At 38.6% G+C, this 24,072-nt stretch overlaps 1 protein-coding gene across 5 annotated transcripts; it reads left to right on the top strand.

Annotated features, from left to right (window-relative positions):
- Positions 1 to 2,446: 2,446 nt before the first annotated feature.
- Positions 2,447 to 23,791, top strand: FBXL3 (F-box and leucine rich repeat protein 3). Of its 5 annotated transcripts, XM_044249901.1 has the most exons (6): positions 2,734 to 2,772; positions 3,938 to 4,107; positions 6,943 to 7,291; positions 9,881 to 10,003; positions 13,496 to 13,667; positions 21,292 to 23,791. In XM_044249901.1, coding segments are annotated over exons 2-6 (1,290 nt in total). In that variant the 5' UTR covers positions 2,734 to 2,772; positions 3,938 to 4,105; the 3' UTR covers positions 21,936 to 23,791. The 5 variants fall into 5 exon arrangements, with proteins under 5 accessions (XP_044105837.1, XP_044105838.1, XP_044105836.1 ...); XM_044249902.1 differs by lacking the exons at positions 2,734 to 2,772; positions 3,938 to 4,107 and adding an exon at positions 2,447 to 2,590; XM_044249903.1 differs by lacking the exon at positions 3,938 to 4,107 and having other exon boundaries at positions 2,622 to 2,772.
- Positions 23,792 to 24,072: the final 281 nt, after the last annotated feature.

Raw genomic sequence — 24,072 nt, 5'->3', positions numbered from 1 at the left:
AGTCATTAAAACGAGGAATAATTACAACGGTGTCTTAGAAGGGACTCAACATAACCTAATCTATCTTAACCAGTGAGGGTCAAGGTGGGTGTGGACGTGAGAAGAACCTGTCCCTGGCAGATGGGGTACACTGTAGAGAATTTAAAAACAGTAGTAATGCTGATAAATGTTGGTTTGCTTTTTATTATCACATGTATTGGCAATTCTAAACAGGGTTGGCAATAAAAGATTCTGTGCTGGACTGAACTACTCCACAGCCACCCTCTTCCTTCCCCTTCAGTGGCACTGATCTTGACTAATACAACTGACAAATGTAAGTAAGTGTTGACTTGTTTAAAAATAAACACAAGTTGGGGCGCCTGGGTGGCTTAGTGGGTTAAAGCCTCTGCCTTTGGCTCAGGCCATGATCCCAGAGTCCTGGGATCGAGCCCCGAATCAGGCTCTCTGCTCAGCAGGGAGCCTGCCTCCTCCTCTCTTTCTGCCTCTCTCTCTGCCTCCTTGTGATCTCTGTCAGTCAAATAAATAAATTTAAAAAAATAAAAAAAAAACCCAGACACACACACAAGTTCTAAAACACAAGTTACAAAAAGGTGAAATGAAATCATGAAAAAAACAGTAACAGGGAAGGAAAGGGAACATTCAACAGGTGAAATGTGTCTAGATCTTTATCTTCTTTAGCGGGAGAACAGACTGTGATGAGGATTTTAAAAAGACTACGATTGGCATATGAGAGTTTGAACGTAATACAATATATCCTAGTTATGTTTGGTGAATTGGTTTAATGTGCTTTGTCAATTATTTATACTGTTAAACTCGCTTTAAATACATGGGCCTGATTTGAGTTACCTGTTTTTCTTCCACTAATAATTATCATTGCCTATCTTATACTTCCTGTCGTCCTTCATCATTCAGTCACTGAGCAACCTAAAAAAATGCTGCCGTTCAGGTACATCCACATTATGATGTTGCTAGAGACTTTGATCCGTTTGACCTGAAGATCAGATAGCCAGGCCCTCAAAGAAGAACCGCTGGCATTTTCCCACACTGAATCTTAATGTAATTTTACACCTGACTTCCAAGAGTGAATTCTGGGGACCCATAGAAGAGTAGAGTCCTGGCTGGGGACCACTGCTTCCAGGCTCTAACACATAGGTCAGATCGCGAAGACCTCTTGGGGTGAAAAATCACTTTCTTTTTATTTGCGGGGGAGGCAAGAGGGACGGTGCATGATTCAAGTCATGATTTTGTACCCAAGGATATTTCTAACTTTAAGAAAACACAGCATCGGGGCGCCTGGGTGGCTCAGTGGGTTAAGCCGCTGCCTTTGGCTCAGATCATGATCTCAGGGTCCTGGAATCGAGTCCCGCATCGGGCTCTCTGCTCAGCGGGGAGCCTGCTTCCTCCTCTCTCTCTGTCTACTTGTGATCTCTCTCTGTCAAATAAATAAATAAAATCTTAAAAAAAAAAAGAAAAAAGAAAACACAGCATCTAAAACCCCACACTTTTAAAACAAGTTAAGCAGGTAGCACTTAGACACAAAGACTCCATGACTGACTCAAGGCTTCACCTGTAGGTTATCTTTTAAATAACCATCTTCTCCTTTATACTTTCTCATTGTGTTTCAGAAAGCTGTTTACAAATTTCAGTAGTCCCATCCTATTTATAAAGGTGGTTTTTTGACGACCCAGAGCGTTTTTTAGAGACGTTGGAAAATACAAATATTTTAAGTAGAAAAATCATTCGTAATCCCAACGTTACCACTGCCAACCATTCTTCCCTGATCCGCCGCAGCTTTATGGGTGATGGACACTGGGGAGGGTATGTGCTACAGTGAGTGCTGTGAACTGGCTAAGACTGACCATTCACAGAGCTGTACCCCTCAAGCAAATGATACATTATATGTCAAACAAACATCCCCTTCTGGACTTATGCCGTGTGTCAGTTTTCAGAGACTGTATTTAACCCCTCGGGCTCCGCGGCGCAGGCGTGGCCTTCCCAAGCCCGGCTCCGCAGCACGCAGGTGTGTCCGCTGTAACCCGCTACAGGTTATCTTTTTGCGGAGATGCTGCTGTGGAGTTGTCCCCAGCTGCGGAGACACTCCCTCCTTTCTCCCTTCCTGCTCCACCTCCCTAAACTTTCCAGTTTCAACCGCAGATAGCTTTTCAGCCATCTAGCCAGCTCCAGCCCTCCCACACTGGCTTCAAAACGAAGAATCCCCTCAAAGTAGCAGTAGCGTCTGGGGGAGGAAGACAACAGACTCCTGGAACCTGGAGGCGGAGGCCCCCAGCGGCACCGAGGGAGCGCGCTCCCGGCGGGCGCAGCCCACTGCCGCCTTCCCCCGCCCTCCGCGGGCGCGCCCCAGCGGACGCGCGCCCGCTCCCTCGGGCGGAGACGCGCCGGGGAAAGCGCGCGGCCGCGAGTCACGGACGCCATTTTGGAGTCGCTGTCTGGGCCGAGGCGGTTGGGACCTACGCGGTGGCCGCGGCTCGTTGAAGGAGTCTTTCGCGGCGACAAGGGGTCCCGGAAGGAGGACGCGGGCAGCGCGGGACTGAGAAAGGAGGCTTCTCCTGGGGCAGCCAGAGCCGCAAAGGTGGAGCCGGGTTGGCGCTCGCCGCGGGACCAGAGTCTCGGATGCGGGCGGAGCGCGGCGGGCCGCGGCGGCGGGAGCGCAAAGCGGGGCTCCCGGGGGGCCTCATGTGAGAGCCGCGGGACCAGCCGCCGCCGTCCCCGGAGCCCGGGGTGGTGTGTGGGGGAAGCCGCCCCCGGCAGCAGGTAACGGCAGGAGGGGCAGGGCCCGAGCCCCCCTGTGACGGCGGGGCTGGGGTGCGTCCGCCGACCTTCGTGGGCGGCAGGTCCCGGGCGCGTGCTCGCCGCCCCTCGGGAGCGTCGGGTGGGGCGCGGCGCCCAGACCTCGGAGCCTGCTTGGGGGCGTTTCCCCGCGATGCCTGCTTCAAAACATGTCAACAAGGCGTGGTGCGTGTGCGGGCTCGGGGCCGCTGTCGCCCGCTTCTGTTCCCCTTGGCAGGGATTGGTGACGGGCACCGTGGAGCCTGCGCTGTGCCGGGCTCTTCCCGGCGTGGGCTGTGCCGGTGCGTGTAGTGTGGAAAGCGAGGGGCGTTAAGACGTCAAAACAGACTGCCCTGGGTGGAGCGCGTGAGAAATGTCAGGGAGAGCCAATCCTTGGAGGTGGCGCAGGAGGAGGGGACGCTGCGGCCCCATAGCCAAGTGGAAAACTTGGCCAACTTGTGATGGGCAGCTTCGCGCCAGCCTTAGGCGTGGGCAGCGTTTCAGGTGCAGTTGCAGACGGAGAACAGGAAGCAGCCTATTAAATGATTGACCTGCATGTCCGAGCTAAGAGGTTAGATTACCATTATTTTGTTGTTGATGATACCCAATCCAGTGCCCCAGATCTTTTAATTAATTTCTTTTTTTTCGCCTTCTTTTGAAATATTTATAAAAATGCCGTCCACTCCGAGTTTCCTGCAAATGACTGTACACACATTGTCACCACAGCACTCTTCCTACCATTTAGTACCGAGAATTAATCTCTTCCCACTTTTTTTCTTGCATTCCAGCCGAAGAATGCAAACTAATTTTGATATTCATGCAAATTAATTTTGATAATCGTCAAAGCAGAACAGAAACGGAAAGGGAATGTGATGCCAAAACAGGCTTTTTAGAGCGTAGTACAAATGGGTTTTCAAAATTACTACATGCACAGTTTACTAAAAGTGCTTAATACACATGGTGGACACAGCTGAGTGTTTTCCTCAGCTCTCCTGATGAACCAGTTTACTGCTTTCAGAGTGTATGGAAATATTAAGAATTAGTTCAGTAACTCCCTGTGCTCTGCTCAACTGGTCTGTAGTTTTTCCTCATTAGTGTTTTTGTTTTTGTTTTGTTTTGTTTTTCCTTTGGTGCATCATGGTAATATCAGTCCCAACAAATGTTCTTGGGGCCTAAGGTGCATGAATTATTTGGGGCCTGGAGAAGTTGCAGTTGGAAATGGAACTGCTGGAGCCCTGAAGAAGCCTGATTTTGGTGCTCTGCAGAGTGTCATTGACATTTATTGTCCAGCTTCTTCCTCTGCACTCTTCCTGTTCAAATGTAAGAGGTGTTTTCACTTTGACTAAAAGAAGGAGATAAATACTCTATTGATGTAAATTTTTTGCAGACTGGTGGATACTCTGAATTGTTTAGCTTTCTATATACAGAAGAGCTTCATGTGTACATAGGTTTAATTAAATACTTTTAGAAGCAATATAAACTTTTTTTGCATGAATAAACGAGATCATCTTGGAAAAGATTGACATTTAAAAATTTTATTAGGTGCCCACAGTGTTCTTTTATTTTCATGCATGAATGAAAATAATACAGAGAACCATTTTTATCAGCATTTGGCCTTGCATTTTTTTCTGTTGCTATATATACTATAGTTCTGACATATTACAGACTTTTGTTCAGGTATTCATAAACTAGTAAGTGCTTAAAATATACTTTGGCGATCATACAGTCTTATATCTAGTTCAAGAGATACTATTCCTCAGTGTTGCATATGTCTTTTTTATATGTCACCTTTTTTTCTCCACTCAACTTGGAAAGATACTGAAACATACTTAAAATGGCTGTAGTGACAAAAGAAAGTAACTATTGTTAGTATCAGCAGTGTTAGCAAAGATAATTGTGTAAATAAGGCTGTCATTTTATTTTTGTTTATATATTCCTGTATTCTAAAGTAAAATGAATCATTCCATCTGTAAGTTGAATAATTATGGTTTTAGAAGATTTTCTCCAGAAACAGGCAATCAGCATTGTATAATGAGTAGAAGTTATAAAGACAGCTTCATTCTTTTTTGAACTCTGCATCTCAAAATTATGAGTAGTTTTTAGGCAGTCAGAAGAGAAATTATAAGCCAAATTATGAGTTTGCTGGGTAGCAGACTCTTTGTTCTTTGACCCAAATTTTCTATGCTAAAATTAAAGTAAGCCTCCAGGATAAGGTAGAGCTGAAAAATGGGTCATAATGACAGTGTTACCTCAGCCTCTAGTGGGACATTATTCCTAGAAGAGGGTTTTTTTTAAATATTAAAGACTATATTGTAAATTATACCTTTTCTCTAAAAGGTATAATAAATTTCTTTTCTCTAAAAGGTATAATCAACCTTTTCTCTAAACACATTAAAAAATATATTCTTACATTAACACGCAAGTTTTAATCTTTCATAAAACTACCCTCTTGCCATCACCTGTGTCATTCTGTATTCTCCTTTCCCCTCCCCTTGCTGGTTGTTCACTTTAACTCACATATTTGGAAGTAGGATCAGTGAGGAATGTAGTTCATTTATTGCACATGGGCTAAGACCTGGGCAGATTTTTAATGGCACGAAGGGGCCTTTGCCATTCTGTTTCCTTTCAGCCCCCAGTCCTTTCACAAGTTTTGCTGGCTGCTGGATAGAGAGCGTCTACAGAGACATATTTGGTTAAGAGTCATGCATATGTACATCCTTCATCCCACACAGAAATCAGAAATTCTTACACACTCATATGCCAGAAGAAGGGAGTTGGAGCCACAAGCCATTCTTTGCAAAAGCTGTGACTCCAAACCACTACCCTGCCAGAACTATTCTCTAGCGATAAAAGTGTTGCAGGCCTAAACTAATAGGGGTACTAGTGATTGGTCTGCACTTACTCCTTTAGTTTGGATCATGCAGTACTTATTTTTAATTTGGAGTACTTATTTTTTAGTTTAGTACTTATTTTTCTGAATAACAAATCAAAACAAGATCTCTTAAAAAGAAAAGACCTCTTTATCTGATTACACCTGTAATGCCACCACTATTATAATCCTATTACTATATTATTAATGTAATACAATACAGTATAATCCCGCTTATTATAGTTACATTAATATGGTAAATCTACTTCCAGCATGTGTTTCTCTTATATAAGCATGTGTTCTTGCACTTTCTCACACATACTTCATTTCTGTGTCACACACTAATGTCTTTAATGCTGGATTGCTTTCCTGTACCTGCGTTCAGCATTCTCTCTTTTCAAGCCCTAATGCTGTTTAATTCCTCACAAGAACCCTGTGTGTTATTATCCCCACTTTATAAACTGAAGTGCACAGGAAGGTCAATCAAGTAATTTGTTCGAGGCCCTATAACCAGTGAGAGGTAGAGCTACAGTTCAAAGCCAGGGAGCTTGATTCTAGAGCCCATTCTCTTAATCACGCTACTATTTTGCAACAATGACTATTTCAAAGAAACAAATGAAATGAAGGTAGTACATATACACAGAATAAATACATAACCTGGTTCAGAAATACAATTTAGGGTAAATATTGCAATAATAACTGATATGTTGGAAGAAGAAACCACATTTTGGACCAAACAATGCACAGTAGTGGGGTGGATTTTCTTATTTTAAGCAAAGATTGGGTCTGGTAGTAACGCATATCACAGACTATTCATTGTGGAAAGATCTGTTGGCTACTTAATTCAAATCTTTTCTACAGGTTCTTGGGACTGTTGTCTCCTTAAATTTAAGAACTCAAATATAGCAGGTATCCTTAGATGACTTTTAAGAAACCTTTGGGAAGTGTCACTGTAGATTCTTTTTTATATTCCTTTCAGTTGACTGTAGTTTTTGAAATAATTCTTGGTTTAGTTTCAAAATCATGATACTTCCCCTCCCCCAAGTAGTATAGTATAAACAGATGTTTAAAAACACCTGTATAGAATATTTAAATAACAGTTGGTCTCCACTGGCATTTTTCATTTTATTTTGTTTGATATTCTCCTTGAATCACTGATCCAGTTCTTTCTGCATGTTTGTGTTTCTATTTATGAACATATATATACATCTCAGTGACAGTGAGTATTAGATTTATTTTTATTCAAAAGTTAAATGTGGAAAAAAATGATGCACTTTTCTGAATAGGATGAAACGAGGAGGAAGAGATAGTGACCGTAATTCATCAGAAGAAGGTACTGCAGAGAAATCCAAGAAACTGAGGACTACAAATGAGCATTCTCAGACTTGTGATTGGGGTAATCTCCTTCAGGACATTATTCTCCAGGTGTTTAAGTATTTGCCTCTTCTTGACCGGGCTCATGCTTCACAAGTTTGCCGCAACTGGAACCAAGTATTTCACATGCCTGACTTGTGGAGATGTTTTGAATTTGAACTGAATCAGCCAGCTACATCTTACTTGAAAGCTACACATCCAGAGCTGATCAAACAGATTATTAAAAGACATTCAAACCACCTGCAGTATGTCAGCTTCAAGGTAATACTTTAAATCTTTCTTTTAAAAAAAGAAAAAAAGCATATTTTGTTTTGGCTTTTTTGTCCTAAACCAATATGTCTTCCCCTGTCTTTAGAATATTGCCTTTTTAGAGAAAGTTCTTAAAAGATTGAGAATTATAGCATACGTTGGAAGCTGTGAGAAATAATTATATTTGAGCTAAATTACTCCACTGAGTCATAATTACTGTTGATTTTTTTAAAAGAACAGAAGTAACTTCTAAATAAGTATAAATCATTTACCAAAGCTGACAGTCACATTGCATTATTGTTAATTTGAGGAAAAAGAAATGTACAATAAAATAAAAAAATGTGGAGATTATGACTGACCAAAACTTAATTGCTATTACTATTTAATAGGGACTGAATTCTGGTTATTGATGGCTTTATGATAAAGGATCTTCAAATAAAAAGGAGATACAGAAATACTATGTAAAAGGTTCAGAAGAATATGAAATAAATAGAGAGAAATAGGCAAAGGTGTTTGGAAGAATGCCAAAGGGAACTGTTTATTTCTTTTTCATTGCCAGAAGGGACATATTGGAATTCATGCAGTGATGAGAGAAATGAAGTTGGGTGGCTTTTTGAGATGTCTAGAATAGTTTAAGGAATCACAGTGGTTTATAGGAGTACAGAGGCTTATAATGTTTTGTTCTGAGGATAAATAATGGAACGTAGATGTGTTTACTAAACCTTTAACATACCTGACAGTTGTTGAAAAGGAACACATGGCATACCTGATTACCCATAGGTAGCAGTTGTTAAATAGGTCAGATTAAACCTAGATAAAGCAGTGGTTCTCAACCCAAGTTCTTTGCCAAAACTAGTCTTGACTGCTCTCAAAGGTGTCATTCCTTCTTAGATAAAGATTACCTGCTTATTCTTCCATATGTATCTGAAGAGGAGGAGAGGGGTGGTGATAGGGTCTGGTTGGGTGCATTTGGCTGTCTTCCCAGAAAAATGCGCAAAGGCTCTTAGTCTGCTGGGGATATGATTGCTAGCTTTATCAAGGAAAAATAGAAGATGCCTATTAATTGAGTTTTGATTCTAGATAATCAACAAATAGTATTTAGTCTAAATATATTCCATTCATTATTTGGGGCATAATACTTACTTAAATGGATGTCCTGTATGTTACCTGGCAGTCCTAACTGAGGGTAAGGGTGAGGGAATGGTGAGAGAATCAGACAAATCCCAGAACTCCTCAAGTGTTGTCCCTCCCCCCATCTCCCCATGAAGAAACCTCAAGAGCCTTCCTTTGGTTTCAGTCCTCTTTGAGTTGTCTGAGAGTATTCTATCATAAATTTGAGAAAAGATGAGCATAATAACATTAATCTCATAGATCTAAAAACCACTTCCATCCAGGGGTTGGCTGGGTCAGTATTACTCCTTTACAGCCATATGACACAGTTCAGCTGTATCCAACTTGCATGACCCTTACAAAACCATCTTTCTTGTAAGTTTAAACATTTTTATTAGGGATTATTTATTTTCCTGAGAAAATAATTTCTGATTTACCAAAAGAGCCATACTGTAAGAGTCTTCTGAGCTCTCCTGATTATATTTGTGTTCATTTTATCACTAACTAGGCCAGACAGGTGTTGGTAATTATGAGTATAAAACAGTGGTTCTCAAACTTTATGTGTATCATAAACACCGGGAGTGCTGGTTGAGACAAAGATTGCTGGGTGCCACCCCCAGAGTTTCTGACTGAGATGATCTGGGACAGGCCTGAGAATTTGCATTTCTGACTGGTTCCCAGGTGATGATGATGCTGCCGGTCTAGGGAGCACACATTAGGAACCACTTCTGTAGAAATACTTAGTCAAAGAAAAGTACTATAAACAGCTCTGAAACAGTTCCCAGTTTTACAGCCAGCTCTTCAGAACATTTTTGGGTTAAGGTACATCATTCTAGAAATGAAAGTCATACTACTTTTAACTGTTCTCTTTTAAGATGTTTTTTAGCCCGTGGGACAACTAGAGCTCCTTCTCATATCCCACAGGAGTTTTTGTCCATATTACTCTTCCCTAGGAAATGTTTCTGTGTGGGAGCAGCTGCTTCTCATTTGGTTCAGATTTTCATGCTTGACTGGTCAGATGTCCTCATTTTACTTCACATTCATCTTTCCGTTAATATCATTAGTGATGAATCCCAGGTTTTGATTAATTTGAACCTTTTGAGTAAATATTCATTTTCTCGTGCCTTGAAATCTGTGTACCATAGACACTGTATTTGCATGTAGAATTAGATCCATTACCAAATATGTAATTATTTTTCAAAAGATATAAATTCATGTGTTCCATTAGATTATATATTATATGGTCAGTTTGGAGTAAATCAGCTTAAAAATCAAGCCCTTTATTATATCATAACAAAATTTAAGTCGTGACAGTTGCATTTAAAATTTTTCAAGGAGACTCAAAAAAGCTGACATTGTACATAAGGGTATATGATTGAAAGAATAAATATTAATTCTTTGTAATGTTATTAATAACTTGCTTTTGTAAAATTAAGATTATGCAGAGAAATGTAAATATAGGCATGGCTAAATTATCTGTTCTTTTTTAAGGTGGACAGCAGCAAAGAATCTGCTGAAGCAGCTTGTGATATATTATCACAACTGGTAAACTGCTCTTTAAAAACACTTGGACTTATTTCAACGGCTCGACCAAGCTTTATGGATTTACCAAAGGTATTTGCTGGTTTTGTTACTGGTAGTTACTGAGAAATCGAATGAAGCCCTGCCCATTTCTTGTAGTGACAATGGGAGTGTAAGGAAAATAGTACACTCATTGGAAAACTGGTTACTGTTTAGATTGTTAGGCAATAGGATTTTTTAAAAAGTTTTTCCTTTTTCTGATCACCTTGTGCTTCTTGGTGGGAAAAATTAAGAGTGAATAAATTTGCAGAGGGTGGGGTGTGTGGGTGGCTCAGTCGGTTGAGCTTCTGCTTTTGGCTCAGGTCATGATCCCAGGGTCCTGGGCTCGAGCCCCCCCCCCCATATGGTTCTCTGCTCAGCAGGGAGCCTGCTTCCCCCCCCACCCCTGCCTGCCTCTCTGCCTACTTGTGATCTCTTCAAATAAATAAATAAAATCTTTAAAAAAAATTTGCAGAGGATTCAACAAGACATCCTAAAAGAGACTAAGTAAAACTGAGAAGCATATTAGAAAAAAAGCATATAGCAGCTCCTTTTTGGACTTTCAGAGCAGATTGGTGAAATTTTAATCAAAGAAAAGTAGACAGTGCCAGTAGTGAGAACATGTATAGCTTAATTATAAAATCTTCTGGTAATGTGTAAAGATTTATTCTTGAGCAAAAATTAGTGCAGCTTGGATTAATGCATAGATTTTATTTAAAGAAAAATTTTTTTGTTTTTTGTGAAGAGTGAACTATTTATATTTATATATATGTTCCAACATAATCCTACATGTAATTAGATGGTGTCTCTAATAACTAGTCTCTTAAAATAGAAAAATAAATATACATTTTTAAAGATTTATTTAGTTTATTTTTATTTATTATCGCTTCTTGGTCTTTTGGCTAAGATCATGTGTAGTTTATTTTTATTTATATCTTTTAAAGATTTTATTTGACAGAAGGAGAGCATAATCAAGGGGAGCAGAAGGCAGGGAGGGGGAGAAGCAGGCTCCTTGCTGAGCCTGGAGCCTGATGGTGGGGCTCAATCCCAGGACTCTGGGATTATGACCTGAGCCAAAGGCAGATGCTTAATTGACTGAGCTATGTAGGCGCCCCTATTTATTTAGTTTAGAGAGAAAGCACATTCTAGTGGGAAGGAGGGGCAAAGGGAGGTGGAGAGGGAGAGAATCCCAAGCAGACTCCTCCCCCAGCATGGAAGCCAAAGTGAAGCCCGATTCCATGACCTCGAGAGCTGAAATCAAGAATCAGATGCCCAGGGCGCCTGGGTGGCTCAGTGGGTTAGGCTGCTGCTTTCGGCTCAGGTCATGATCTCAGGGTCCTGGGATCGAGTCCTGCATCGGGCTCTCTGCTCAGCAGGGAGCCTGCCTCCTCTCTCTCTCTGCCTGCCTCTCTGCCTACTTGTAATCTCTCTCTGTCAAATGGGTGAATAAAATCTTTAAAAAAAAAAAAAAAAAAGAATCAGATGCCTAACTGAGCCACTTAGGTGCCCCAGGTGTGTGTTTTTAGAAAGGCAATTGATAAAGGTCCCCTCAGTATGTTAGTTAATGTTGGGTAGATTAGCATCTAACAATAATTTAAAAGTTTTTTTTTTATCAGAGTACACTGCAAACTAAAATCTAGATATCCATTTAACATACCTAACAGTTTAATTTACAAGGATGATTTAGGAAGAAATCGTATTCAGTTGAGTGTGTGTTATAACCCAGGTGGTAATAAGAATGGAATATCAGTAAGAAATGTATCACCAATTGATTACAAAGTCTTATTTGATGTTATTTTTTGAGAGAGCAAGCAGGAGCAGCTGGGGTCAGGGGCAGAGTGAGAGGGAGAGAGAGAATCCTAAGAAGGTTCCACACCTCATGTGGAACCCAATATGGGGCTTGATCTCATGACCCTAATATTACGACCCGAGCCCCTATGCACCCCTACTTGATTTTTTTAAATGGTTCTTTACATACATTTGAGAGAAAATGTTTTCCTCATTTAAGATAAGGGGGGGATGGGTAAGATATTCTGTTCAACATTTTAAGAATGTAAGTATGTGAGTCAGAGCACTGTGGTTCTCAAACTTAATGCGCATGAAAATCACCTGAGAAGCTTTGAGATTTTAGATTACTTTCCCTATCCTGAATTTTCCCCCCTCCTTTGAGCAGTACAGGAGATTCTGATTAAGTCAGAGTACTGACTTATATATAGGAAATTATATGTTCTGAATTTATTTTCTATGTACCTAATTAAAAAACAAATAAGTACATTAGTAGTTTTTCTTTGGGTACTGTGATGCATCTGGTAGGATGGCTTCCTTCCTTACTTAAATGGGTGTAAGATGCTTATTATTAAGTTCTCCCTGCCTCCACCTTGATCCCCATTTTGGCTCTTGTCAAAGATTGAAATATAGAGTGTTTCTCTATCTTGGAAATCCTGGGAGAACAGAAGAGAACATAAAAGAAGTTGTATTTGACCAGAGATAAATCTGAGGGAAATGGGGAAAGGGCAGTGATACAGTTGTGAGTATGCTAATGACATGTGACTGTACAAGGTAGAATTGAGGTTGATGTCAAAGTATTAGGAGAAGATAGGTCAAAATTTAATTAGTTAACTAGTTATTTAATGTAGGTGAAAAGAAAGTTAGGGAATGTGACCATGAAAATGGTGTTTCATTGTGTTAGCCTGCCCTCATTCCTCTTAACTGCTGTAGTGAATTTATAAAGCTAAGTGGAGGGTGAGATTGGTTATGTAAAAGATGATGTTGGAGCATATGTCTACCTCTCTTTCCTACTCCTGAATTCCTCGTCCATTGGTTTAGCTGACTCCAAGTTACATACGCTGACCATGCTTTAATTCCTGCTATTCTGCAGTGGTTCCTTTAGGTCAGATTCCAAAATAATTATATGTGTATAATAAATGCAGTAATAATAATTGGTACATTTGTGGGGAAATATATTGGAATAAAATAGCTTGAAAATATTGTAGATAATTTAACATATTTAAAGGAGTTTTAAACTTGGAATTTTGTTTAGGTATGATTTTTCCTTATTTTAGAATCAAATTTTCTATGAGCTTTTAAATTCCAAGTGAGTCTTTTTATAGCTTCTGAGTTGATTTTTATTATAATTTTAATGATTATGCTAATAATTATGAATGTTTTAATGGTCATTATCAGTTCAGTGTTATAAAACAATGGAATAGGGTTTCCAGATAAGATGATACGAAGTATCTGAGAGGTATTCTCATCCTGGATTCTGTAATTTGTCTTTTTACTCACCAGTGACAGTTGTGATTAGAGACACTCAGCCTGAGGCTTAAAATCTCTTAATTCTACAACTAAAAAGCTTTTCCTCAAAGATAACAAATAGTCACCTCTCTTTTTTGCCATATCTCCAACAATAGGGTGGAGGGATACTACCCCTAAAATAGTTACGGAATATATCATTGGGGTTTAGATGGATCCTTATGTGAATTATATGAACACCCCTCTATTCTCTTCTATGAAAATTGCAACTGTTTTAATTTTTTTGCTTTTCAGTCTCACTTTATTTCTGCACTGACGGTAGTGTTTGTAAACTCCAAATCCTTGTCCTCGCTTAAAATAGATGATACCCCAGTAGATGATCCATCTCTCAAAGTACTAGTGGCCAACAACAGCGATACACTCAAGCTTCTGAAAATGAGCAGCTGTCCTCACGTCTCTCCAGCAGGTGTGTTGTTTTTTGCCAGATAACATGTTAGTAAAATGTATTGATGCACTTATCAAATTAAAAACTGTGATCATTAACCTCATAGATCGGTCAATATTATTTCATCTTTTTTGGATAAATATTTAATATTAATGTCATAATGCAATAACATAAAGTCTGTGGCATTCCTAACCTAGACACTTAACTTTCACTTATTTTCTACTCTTATTTGGCACTTGTGTCCAACATGTTCAAGAAAATGGACATGCTAAAAAAAAAAAAAAAAAGACAGTATTAGATTTGCCTGAGGTTGCCCATTCAGGTAAGATAGAATTTACTCTAATTGTAGTTGAGCCAGCAGGGTGTAGGTTTTGAATCAGAGCAATTTCAAAATTGCTTTTCTTCTCACTGTGTAGAAGGAGGAGAACTATGCTAAAGTCACCACCTTAGATTTTTGCAAGATAACCCTTTTCTTAAGTTGAGTTTTGGAGCTGAGAGCCCATTAAATGGGGAATAGCATTATGAAAGCTCTTTCCAACTTTTATAGAATTTTATAAGCATTACTACATTATTCAGTTTGAGATCTTTTAAATTCCAAATGGTTCATATTGTAAAGTAAGTATAAACTTGCACTTGGTATATGTGCTGCCGAAGCGAGCACTAAACTTGCACTTGGTATTACTACTCCCTGAGGCTTCCTTTCTGACACATCCTCCCACTGTTGACATCCCTCCCAGTCTTTTGGCTGTGTTATTTGGGAAACCTGTTTTTAAGACTGTTAAATCCTTGATGTCGTCGCAGGATACTTCCCACCTTCTTACCATGACTAAAGCCTGGCTTTCCCCCAAGAAAATGATTTCCTTTTGGATGGAGACTACTTACTTGTTGTCCATGTGTCCTACATGGAGGGTCTTGGTGATTGGAATGGCTAGGTGTATTGCAGTATTTCCCTAGTTGATTCTGCCCCTTCTAGATTACTACTGAAAGTAATAATCTAATAAAAGAGAATTTAAGAAGAATGGACCTTTGGCACTTAATTCTAATGTGACCTTGGTCACATTTTCTGTCTATTGTATAGGTTTGCTGTGAGAGCATGGTCCACATTTCATAGCTTCATAACGTACAAGGTCCTTTGTATCCTTACCTCCTCCTGTCTCTTTAATTTTGTTTGCTATTCATTTACCTTCCGCTTTTACTTGAGTCCTACGTAACTGTGGTTCTTCGTCCCTGTGTGTGCGTTAATCCACTGTACTTTGTGGAATTCAATTTTTCTCCCACTTCTTCCTCTAGCTAACTCCAGGCCTGCCTTCAGAATTCTAGTTTTGTTCTTATTTCCTCCTCTCTGGTTTAATTACCCCATGTGTTTTTTCCATAGTATTCTAAACATAACTTACAGTACTTCCCATACTATACTATACTAAGAGAGCCGTTAGGTCTCTAGTTTCTCTGTGAGACTGTGAGTTCATTATTCTCTTTATCCTAGCCCATCTCCTGTTCATTTACTTTTATTAAATATATACACATCAATTCTGATAGTATGTATAAACTTGTGTGGTCTTACCTAATGGCTTTGGGCAAGTTGTTCGGAAAGGGAAATGAAAGAGAGTACTTGTAATGCTTTTTAATTTAAGAGTATAACTGTAGAGAATTTCACTTTAAAATTTAATATATTTGCATATTTTCTTTCTATCCATATTCTGCATATTGGGACTATTCTTTCTCTAAGTTGAAATTAAGGGCTATTTTCTGTTCTTTTTTCACTGAATATTTTATCAGACTTTTTTCCCATTTCATATAGTACTTATAATTTTCTACTTGCTTGATCTAGGCACCATTTGATACTAGTGACTTGACTGATACTGTATTCTTGATTTTCCTCCTCTGATTTTTCCTACCATTTCTTTTGCTGATTTTTCTTTTCATTCCTTAAATTTTGGTATTTCACTGTGTTCTGTGCTGGGTCTTTTTTTGTTTTACTCTGCACTCTGGGCTGTGCATCGTCATCTATGGCTTCAGTTTCATTCTGTATGTTAACACTTCCCAGTTACAGTTACTCTGGAACTCCAGAGCAATGTTTGGAGCTGCCGGTGGCCCAGTTGCTCTGGAGTGTCTCACTGGTACTTCAAACTAATAATGAACTCTCTTTTCTCTCTATCCAGATCTCTTGCTTTGTCCTATGTGCTGTCTTGGTAAATGGTACCATCCATCCTAGTTGTCAGAGACCTGATCGACATCCTTGATTCTTTCCTGCCCTTTCTTTTTTTTTTTTTTAAGATTTTACTTATTTATTTGACAGACAGAGATCACAAGTAGGCAAAGAGGCAGGCAGAGAGAGGGGGATGGGAAGCAGGCTCCCCGCTGAGCCGAGAGCCTGATGCGGGGCTCGATCCCAGCACCCTGGGATCTTGATCTGAGCCAAAAGCAGAGGCTTTAACCTACTGAGCCACCCAGGCGCCCCTTTCCTGCCCTTTCTATATCCCTTCAGTCACCAAGGTCTGGTGACTCCAATCATTAAAGTATGCCTTGAATCTCTAGGCTAGGGACTGAAGATTTGTGTCGATCCCTTCTCCAGCCCCTCATTCTTGTTGCTGAAGCCCTAAGCTGCAGTGTGGTGGTATTTGGCATTGGGTTGGGAGAGTAGTTAGGTCATGAGGGTAGAGCTCTCATAAATGGGATTAGTGCCCTTGCAAGAAGAGACAGGAGAGGGGCACCTGGATGGCTCAGTGGGTTAAGCCACTGCCTTCGGCTCAGGTCATGATCTCAGGGTCCTGGGATCGAGCCCCAGATTGGGCTCTCTGCTCAGCAGGGAGCCTGCTTCCCCCCACCCCTGACTGCCTCTCTGCCTACTTGTGATCTCTGTCAAATAAATAAATAAAATCTTAAAAAAAAAAAGAGAGAGAGAGAGAGGATCTGTTTTTCACCATGTGAAGACTCAGCAAGAAGGTGGTTGTCTACGAGTCAACAAGAAGTACGTTGCTCGCCAGAACCTAACCATGCTATTAACATCCTCATGTTGGACTTCAGGCTCCAGAACTATGAGGAGTAAATGCTTATTACATAAGCCACCCTGTGTATGGTATTCTGTTAAGCAACCTGAACTAAGACACTCTACCTTTCTTCATCTCTACTCTTAATACTCTAGTACAGGCCCCCATCTTTGTGTCTTTATATGCAGTGCCCTCTTTTTTTTTTTTTTTTCTTTTGAGATTTACTTATTTTAGAGCAAGAAAGTGACAATGTGAGCATGAGTGGGGTGGGGAGGAGGAGCAGAGGGAGAAGGATAAGCAGACTCTGTGCTCATTGAGGAACCCAGTGTGGGGCTCGATCTCATATGACCCTGAGATCGTGACCTGAGCTGAAGTCAAGAGTCTGTCTGATGCTTAACCAATTGAGCCACCCAGGTGACCTGCTGCAGTACCCTCTTACAGTGATATCCTAACTTGCAGCCTGCTCTTCTTTAATGTGATTTCCATGTTACAGATAGAATAATCTTTCTAAAATACAAATCTTGATTTTTTTCTCCAGTTTTCTTCACTACTTGTCACTGTGCTTTATAAGATCCCAACTCCTTATCAAAGCTGAAAAGGTTCCCATATGATCTAGCCCTTGCCCGTATATTGGGTTTCATCCAAAAGTGTTACCTTACTTGCATCACTGTATGTTGAGCTCTTAGAAGGCTTGTGTTTTCTTCCATGTATGGGTGTGTTCACACAGGAAATACTATTCGCTTTCCTTCTCCCTCACTTTTTGCCCTCACTTGATCTTTCTAGTTCTTTATGTCTCATTGTGTTAGTTGTAGGAAATTTCCTGGATTCCCTTGTTACCACTCCCAGAACATTCTTTTTTTTTTTTAAAAGGATTTTTTTTTTTTAAGATTTTATTTATTTGTTTGACACAGAGAGATCATATGACACAGAGAGATAATAAGTAAGCAGAGAGGTAGGTAGAGAGAGCAGGGAAAGCAGGCTCCCTGTTGAGCAGAGAGCCTGATGGTGGGGCTCGATCCCAGGATCCTGAGATCATGACCTGAGCTAAAGGTAGAGGCTCAAGCCGCTGAGCCACACAGGTGGCTGTTCAGGCACCCCCAGAACATTCTTGTTTCATTATCTGCTGCCTTCTCTCAGAATAAAGATGTTTTGTTCTATATGTCAAGCACTGGACTTATGGTCTTAAGTCCAGTGCTTGACATGTAGACACTAATTAAATATCAGCCGAACTAATCAACATTTACTTACTCAGTATTCTGTGTTGTTGATAAGCCAATGTTAGTCTTATAATTCTTTAAAGGTTGGATACTTGTTTCTACATTTTTGCTGTGGTTTAAAAAATGAACTGTTTTGGCACCTAGCAGCTTGCTTCTACTAATTTCTTCCATAGGACAGAGGGTCTGAATCTTTTTTATGCTTTTTACCGTTTTTTCTTCTAATTGAGTTCTGTGAATTTATATAATACCACCAATAATGAATTTCTGTACAAGTTATAGCATGTATCAGTGTTTCATTTCTTTTTATTGCCAAGTGATACTCCTTTGTATGGATATATACCACGTTTATCTATTGTTCATTTGATGGGTATTTGGGTTATTTCCACCTTTTAACTGTTACAAACAATGCTGCTGTGAAAACTCATGTAAGATTTTGTGTGGACATAAGGCTTAATTTCTTTTGGGTATATACCTATGAGTGGAATTGCTGAGTCATATAGTAATTGTTTGAGTTTTCTATTGCTGTGTTAACTAACAACTGCAAATTTAGTAGATTAAACCAACACTGATTTAGTAGGATCACAGTTCTATAGTTCAGAACTATAGGCCTTGCTCAGTTAGCTTGTCTGCTTAGCCAGAGAAGTTCTTGAATCTGACTCCTTTTCTGCAACTGGCTAGAGCAAACTCAGCTTTTGAAGGGCTCATGTGATTAGAGTCAAACCACCTAGACAATCTTATTAAAGCCAGCTCTACAATATAACATAACATAATCATAGAGGTGGTATCTTAACCACATTTACAGGTTCCAGGTGGCTACATTGTGGAATCTTGGGGATCGCTTTTAGAATTTTGCCTGCCACAGCTGCTTTAATAGTTATCAGATGGTCTCTCAGTTTCTTTTATTTACATCTTTGGTTACCATTCCCCATTTGTTTTCTTTTTATATTGTTTGTATTTGTTTTTTTTTTTAATATTATTTGTATTTGTTTTATTTTTATTTTTATTTTTTTTTTTAAAGATTTTATTTATTTATTTGACAGAGAGAGATCACAAGTAGGCAGAGAGGCAGGCAGAGAGAGAGGGAGAGAGAGGAGGAAGCAGGCTCCCTGCTGAGCAGAGAGCCCGACACGGGGCTCGATCCCAGGACCCTGAGATCATGACCCGAGCTGAAGGCAGCGGCTTAACCCACCAAGCCACCCAGGCGCCCCTTGTTTTATTTTTATATTAGGCTTTATGAGATTGTAAAGAATAGATATCAGGTTATTTTGGGTAATGATTTATTTCAAAATATATACACACCTTATGGAGAGTGGAAACTTGGCCGTGGCTGAATGCTGTGGCTGAAAGCACAGATGTCATTATGTTACGTTTTATGTTATGTGTTGTTATGTTATGTTATGTTATATGTTATATGTTATGTTAGGGAAGCCTGGGTAGCTCAGTTGGTTAAGCATCTGCCTTTGGCTCAGGTCATGATCCTAGCTAGAGTCCCAGGATGGAGTCCCGAACTAGGCTCCTTGCTCAGTGGGGAGCCTGCTTCTCCCTCTGCCTCCTGCTCCCTCTGCCTGTGTTCTAAAATAAATGAAATCTTTTTTTAAAATTTAAGATTTTATTTATTTTAGAGAGAGTATAGTGGGGGAGGAGCAGAAGGAGAGGGACAAATAGACTCTGCACTGAGCGTGGAGTCTGATGTAGGACTCAGTCTCACAACCCTGAGATCATGACCCCAGCTGAAGCCAAGAAGCAGACACTTAACTGACTGAGCCACCAAGGTGCTCCAGCACAGATATCCTTTTTCCCCTCTTTTGTGACTCTTACACTGGTGATTCAGTTTATCTCTTCACTGTTTGTATTGCCTATATTCTCCTTCCACTGCTATTAAACTTTATCTTATTGGTCCGTCTCTGTCTTATCACTTCTCAAGCAGTAGTTAAGCTCATGAACTTAAGACTCACTCAATCTGTGTTTGAATTCCAGCTTTGCTGTCTTTAGCTGCATCAGCTTCAAAATAGAAATAATACTTATTTTTTTTTAAAAGATTTTATTTATTTATTTGACAGAGAGAAATCACAAGTAGACAGAGAGGCAGGCAGAGAGAGAGAGAGGGAAGCAGGCTCCCTGCTGAGCAGAGAGCCCGAGAAATAATACTTATTTTTCTAGATTTTTTGGAGTATTCATGGGATAACATATCAAGTATCTGACATACCATAATTACACAATAAATAGCAGATAATGTGATGTGTGTTTTGTTTCTATCCTTGTTTCTAAATATAAGAAATAAATGGTTTGAATGGATCATTTATCAAGTAGTACAGGCTCTCTGTTTGGGGTAGAATTTTTATACTAGACCATTTCTGAGATCAGGTACTCACCTTTGGTAAGATCTGCTGATAGGGGTTTGGGGCAGTTCTGAAGCACAGTGCCCTGAGTTTAGGGAAACATTTATAGAACTGCTTTCTGGATATGTTAGAATATGTTAGTTATATTTAATATTTCCATTCATGTGAATTAGTTACCTTGGACTCATTTATCTAGTGGTATCTTGCACTATTAGCAGTTAAAACTCTTTGTTGCTCACCTATTAGAAATATTTTTTAAAAATTTGTCTAATTTTTTTTTAAGTTACATTGATTCTTTTATATGGCTTTGCCTTTTTTTTTTTTTCTTTTTAATTAGGATTAAGTTTTCAGTTTAAAAAAATGTCCTTTGGCCTCTATAGCAATGATCGCTTAACTTTTCTTGGCTTAACTTACAAGTTGGGTGTAATAATAAGTTTTCTAAAGAATATGGCATTGTCCATGCATAACTAGGGTAAACTTTACTAAGTAAGTTATGGAATATTAACATATAGCTAACGCTTGAGCAACATGGGTTTGAACTTTGTGAGTCCACATGTGGTTTCTTTTTTTTTTTTTCCAATAAATACAGACATATACTATAAATATATTTCCTGTTAAGATTTTCTTAGTATTTTCTTTTTTCTAACTTTGTTGTAAGAGTGTAGCACAAAATATATTTAACATACAAAATATGTATTAATTGACTGTTATCACTAAGGCATCTGGTCAACAGTAGACTATTAGTAAGTGTTGGAGGAGTCAAAAGTTATGCACAGATTTTTAACTGTACAAGGGTCAGTGTCCCTAACCTCGGTGTTCAAGGGTCAACTGTATTTATTAATAATTTATGATGTAAGTTGTTAAGTGAGCTTCGTGTTCTTTTTAAGGTATCAGATTTATTGTCTCATTGTTAATAGACAGAATTAGTAATAGATTTTTGAATGTTTGACTTTCTGCTCATCCAACCATATAACTAAATTGTAGTTCTGTGATCGGAAAATATGTAAGCCTTTATTGTGAGACATGTACTTGATTAACTTTTTTGAACAGATAATGAACTTGTACAAAAATCTGTAAATAATTAGGTCTTTTTTCTTTCAAGGTATCCTTTGTGTCGCTGATCAATGTCATGGCTTACGTGAACTGGCCCTGAATTACCACTTGTTAAGTGATGAATTGCTGCTTGCTTTATCTTCTGAAAAACATGTCCGATTAGAACATTTGCGCATTGATGTAGTCAGTGAGAATCCTGGACAGACACACTTCCATACTATTCAGAAAAGCAGCTGGGATGCTTTCATCAGACATTCACCAAAAGTGAACTTAGTGATGTATTTTTTTTTATATGAAGAGGAATTTGACCCATTCTTTCGGTATGAAATACCTGCCACCCATCTTTACTTTGGGAGATCAGTAAGCAAAGATGTGCTTGGCCGTGTGGGAATGACATGCCCTAGACTCGTTGAATTAGTAGTATGTGCTAATGGATTACGGCCACTTGATGAAGAGTTAATTCGCATTGCAGAACGTTGTAAAAATTTGTCAGCTATTGGACTAGGGGAATGTGAAGTCTCATGTAGTGCCTTTGTTGAGTTTGTGAAGATGTGTGGTGGCCGCCTGTCTCAGTTATCCATTATGGAAGAAGTATTAATTCCTGACCAAAAATACAGTTTGGAGCAGATCCATTGGGAGGTGTCCAAGCATCTTGGTAGGGTATGGTTTCCAGACATGATGCCCACTTGGTAGACTGAATGATGTAGGACATGATGAATAGCACCTTAATATTAAGCATATTGTATTATAATAAGAGTTTATATCCTGTAGTTCTGATGTAATTCTATTTTATGGCATGGAAATTTGATACCTGCATTGAATATGTAAGGATTGTTTATTGGAAGACCCATGGACCAGTTTTGGTCAGAAAACTTCATCTCTTTCTTTAGCCTAATAGCAGTCGAAGCTCAGAAAAAGTTTTTTAAATGTGGTTCAGATCTGAAAGTAATAACCAGTTATTGAAGATTAATAGTCTAAAAGAAACAAAACCTGTATCTTACAGTATCTGAGAAGTGAGTACTAATAGGTTTTCCAAAGTTATGTTCTCTATGCATTTTTTAAAAATGTAAACTTGACATTTTAGGGTCTTCAGTTATACATACACCTGTTATAAGGTGTTTACTATAGCTCAGGACAGAGCATTTTGTGAGAAAAATGTAGGATATGTCATATTGAATGAAAAAGATTGATTGAATGTTCTGAAATATGTTTCAGAGCTGTGTAAAGAGGTATGTATAGGTAATTGGATCTCATAGACAACTGGAAGTTGTCACAGTGGTTATAGAAGGATAATAAACAGAGCCAAGATCAAATTAAAAGAAAAAAAACAGGAAGGGAGGCAGTATTTAACTTTGTATAAACTTTCAGGTTTGCTCTATAATCTGCTAAACCATATAAATTCTCTTCTGTGATGTTACTATGTATGTGACACTTTGAGGCATCCTATGTAAAGTAAGGAATGCTTTACCAGTTCTCCTTGGTTTTGTTTATCTTTGTTTAAGCTAGTTTTGAAATATACAGTAATTGAAATGAAAAGCTTATCTATATAAAAAAGCCAAATTGAAGTAATTAAAGGTAGAACTTTAAAATGTTTATAAATTATTTCCATGAAAGAATATTATTCTCCAGTGAATTTTAGTGATGGCTCATTTTTCCATTTTGGAATTAAATAGTTACGTAAGCAGGGCTTTCAAAAACCATAAAAGGAGCACCAGTGTACAGGTTAGCATAAACAAGTAAACTTAAAAGAGGATATATTTAAGTTCATAATCATATTTTTGAGTAAATATTGCTCAGTGGACTGGAAAATTTTAATAGAAAAATGTCTTAAGTTTTGTGATTGTTAATTTGGTTAAAACGCTGTTTTATATTATTTAAGTTAGGTAGCATTTTTATTACTTTCATATGAATAAAAGGTAATCCACACATTGCTGTAAAAATATTAAGTTTGGGGCTACATTTAGTTTTTTTAGGTAGTATATAAGCTTTGATTCTGAGCACTAGTGCTAGTAGATACCACCTTTCCTAAGGGAAATTAGAAGTGATTTACCCCAATTGACTAATACAATAATGCTTGAAATATTTGGAAAGCATCTTGGTAATTATGGAAACTAACAGTCTTACAGATCTAATCTAGTTTTTAAATAGATTACCTTCCTAAGAATAAAGTAAAAGGTGATTTTTCAAAGTCTTGGTATTCTGGCCACATATAAATGAGAAAAAGGCTGATCCAGACTTGGAAATTAAAAGCAATTACTGTAATATTTCCCCCTCTTACTAAATAGTAAATAGCTTTGTACAAGAAATACCTGTGTTAGTGGATGAAGATTTTTTCCTTGAACAACTTTGGACAATGGATTTGACAGTACATAATGAGTTCTACTAACCAAAGCTTTATTTGGAAATGTACTTTTTTGTACAAATTGAATATTAATGCTTGAAATACTTAAGTCACTTTATAAGCAAAATGCGTAGCACTTACTTTGTTTATACTGTAAAGTATATGTTAAATGCTTTTATCAATTTGAGAATAAAGATAGTTACTAACACTGTTGTATTATTATAATTTTTAAAAACTACCCTAAGATACATACTTGGTTTTCCAACAAGTTAAGCATACAAACTTATGGATTTAGTTTTGGATTTATATTTGATAAATACAGTGTTTAATATTAAGTTTATGGTAGAATGACTGTTTTGAAGATGTAGTAAGTTAAGGCAAATGAAATCTTTTCTGGAGACAACTCTGATGACCAAAGTGATAGGAAATGACCGTGAAATGTCAATTTATTTTTCAAATTGTGTAAGGAAAATGGTTGAATTAAAAAGA

Source organism: Neovison vison, chromosome 5 (genome assembly GCF_020171115.1).
Source record: "Neovison vison isolate M4711 chromosome 5, ASM_NN_V1, whole genome shotgun sequence".
NCBI lineage: Eukaryota > Metazoa > Chordata > Mammalia > Carnivora > Mustelidae > Neogale > Neogale vison.
Note: the sequence above shows the minus strand (reverse complement) of the source record. Positions and strands in the feature narration are given on the sequence as shown.